This window comes from Pterocles gutturalis, unplaced genomic scaffold (assembly GCF_000699245.1).
Source record: "Pterocles gutturalis isolate BGI_N339 unplaced genomic scaffold, ASM69924v1 scaffold25909, whole genome shotgun sequence".
NCBI classification, from domain to species: Eukaryota; Metazoa; Chordata; class Aves; order Pterocliformes; family Pteroclidae; genus Pterocles; species Pterocles gutturalis.
This window is the reverse complement of record NW_010133937.1, coordinates 1,252-3,868: the sequence shown is the minus strand read 5'-3', so window position 1 is coordinate 3,868 and position 2,617 is coordinate 1,252. Positions and strand designations below refer to the sequence as shown.

General features: G+C 57.5%; 1 protein-coding gene across 1 annotated transcript; it reads left to right on the top strand.

Annotated features, from left to right (window-relative positions):
* Nucleotides 1–209: 209 nt before the first annotated feature.
* On the top strand, nucleotides 210–1,011 carry FAM219B (family with sequence similarity 219, member B; the record flags this gene model as incomplete). The annotated part of the gene is made up of 3 exons (XM_010081421.1): nucleotides 210–287; nucleotides 464–512; nucleotides 853–1,011. Coding segments are annotated over 3 exons (286 nt in total), but the record flags the coding sequence as incomplete, so codon positions are not given.
* Nucleotides 1,012–2,617: the final 1,606 nt, after the last annotated feature.

Genomic DNA, 2,617 nt, shown 5'->3' with positions numbered 1-2,617 from the left:
ATGCTGCTTCTCTGTGTTTTGGGGATGGTTTGGTGTTTAGGATTTAATCGCATGGCCTAGAGCTTAGGCAGAGTTTATTGTTAGCTGGTGGTGGCCCTGGCCAGGGCCTAGGGGACAGCGTGAGGTGGGAAGGGACATTAGGGACATTCAGGAGAGGGATTTCTGCCCAGCCCATTGGCTTTGTGTCTGTTTTCACACCTTTCCTGCAGGTCAGTGAAGTTTAACAAGGGCTACACGGCGCTCAGCCAGACGGCGGAGGAAAACCTGGTCTCCCTCGATTCGGACAGGTGGGAACGGGGGGGATTTTTTTTTTTGGGGGTGTGGGGGTGTTGCAGGCTCACTGCTGGCTTTTTTTTGGAGGGGGCTGAGTTTCCTTGTCACTTGTAGAGCATCCCCGATTGCACCTCTCAGCAGCAGAACACTCCTGTTGTCCCAAATTTAACAAATCCCTTTTTTCTCCTAGTGACGGGGAGCTGGGATCCCAGTGCTCCTCAGGCTACTCCTCCGCCGAGGCAAGTCCCGGGGTGTCACCTGCACGGCGCGGTCCCCTCCTCCCCTGCCTCCCATTCTCCCTCCCTTGCCTTTGCCCGGGGAGAAGCAGCACAACCGGAGCAGAGGAGACGAAAGCAAAAGCCCAAAGAGCTTTTCCCAGGCTGCAGCACCCCGACACACACCCCAAAACATCCCGTGGGCTGCAGCCCCCTCACACGATGGAGCTCATCAGCTGCTTCTCCCCAGGCAAAGGCGCTGGAGGGAGGATGCAATGCCCTTCTCGCTCACTTTGCAAAAGCCCCAGGACCTAAATTTTAATTAAACTGGGACTAATTGGAACCTCTTTCGCTGCCCCCCCAGCAGGTGAACCAGGACCTAAGCCGGCAGCTTCTGCGGGATGGGTACCACCTGGATGAGGTCCCCGATGATGAAGATCTGGATCTCATCCCCCCGAAACCCGTGGCCTCCTCCTCTTGCCCCTGTTGTTTTGGAGACTCTCTCTCCTGCGTGATCCAGTAGACACTGCTCGGCCGGGATCATGCAAGGACAGGTCAAACGCCAGCGTGTCCCTTACCCCATGGGATGGCTGTCGGTGCCCACGTCCCACGCTGGGACGGTGACACAAGGACTGAATGATGCTGCATTGCTGCTCGTGGGGAGCAGCAGCAGCCTGATCAGCCTCATAGGACTTTTCCTTACGCTCAGCAATAGCATGGAGAGGTGACACGGTGACAATGTAGGTGGCCTGGATGGGACCCATCACCTGGCTGGGGTGGGATCGAACTCCTGGGGTGTGGGACCAGGGTGGGAAGCCCTAAGCCCCCTTTTCTATTTATTTTCACTTTAGTTCCCCCTCCTCCCTGGCTGGCTGAGCCAGACCAGCGGGGCTGGGGGCAGCTGTCAGGGACCTGCCTCAGTTTCCCCTCTCGTGCTGCCTGCCTGAACCAAAGATCACGGCTCTGATGGAGGAGGGAAGATGCGGGGAACCTAACAAAGCAGACTGGGGCCGGGTGCTGAGCTTGAACCGTCTGCATTTGTTCTATCCACCAGCAGCTACCACTGTGGGACCTCCCTGCTTTCCGCCTCTCCAAGGACCCATTAAGTTGTGGGTTTGGAGCTCACGGCTTGTTCCAGTTCTGCCCAAAGCCGCTGTGATGGAGGCGAGGGGCAGCACAGCTCCTTTTGAGGGTGGCTGGGGGGGGTCTGGCTGCCGTGAGCCTTAAAAGCTGCCTTAAATCATGGTCCTGCTCTGCTCCATGGGGGACAATCAGCTGCTTCTAGAGAAACCTTATTTAAATGTTTCATTTATGGAGACCTGAGCTGTTTTCGGGTTTGCTTTTGTATGTTACACATTGAAGAGAGCACTCAATAAATGGGATCTTGTTTCTTGGAGGGTGTGTTGGTGCTGTGGTAGGGGCTGAGCCCCGCTCAAGGAGGGCTCCTTCCCTGACCCTGGTGCATTTTTGGAGCGATCCGGTTTCCCTCATCACATTTTCCCCGTGTCCTGTTTCCCTGCGGGGCGACGGGGGGACGGTGGCAGCCAGTGCCAGGGGGATGCCGGAGCTGCCGCCAGCCTCTCTCTGGTCCCTGAGCCCTGTGAACACCACAGCTTCTCCCCATCCTGCTCCCACACCACGCTGCCCTGCACCCAGGACAAAGTCTCCGCTTTATTCACAACACCAAAGGCTCCCCAGCTCCAGCACCCCCTCAGCACCCCACATTTTGTGTCTGGGGGCTCAGAGCCCCCCAGGCACCCGGGAGCTACAAGAAGTTCACGTTCACGGGAGGGAGCAGCGGCTCCTGGAAGCCAGGCAGAGATGCTCGAGATGGGGGTGCAGAGCTCAGGCCTCCCTGCTGCTTCTCGGCGAGAAGGAAGGGGGGAAAAATAACGAAAGGAGTCGCCGGATGGCATTGGCAGCACCTGGAGGGGATGATGCTATGGGACGTAGCGACGGGAGATGCTGTTCCTCTGCTGTGCTGCTCCACACCATGTCCAAGGCATCAATTTGTGGAGCTGCTCTTGGCTGCAGGATTTTCTGGGGGTTTAACAGATGGAGGGGAAACTTTCGGAGTGAGCTGACTTTGCCCAGGCTGGTTCCTATCTACTGGGCCGTGGAGTGCTGGG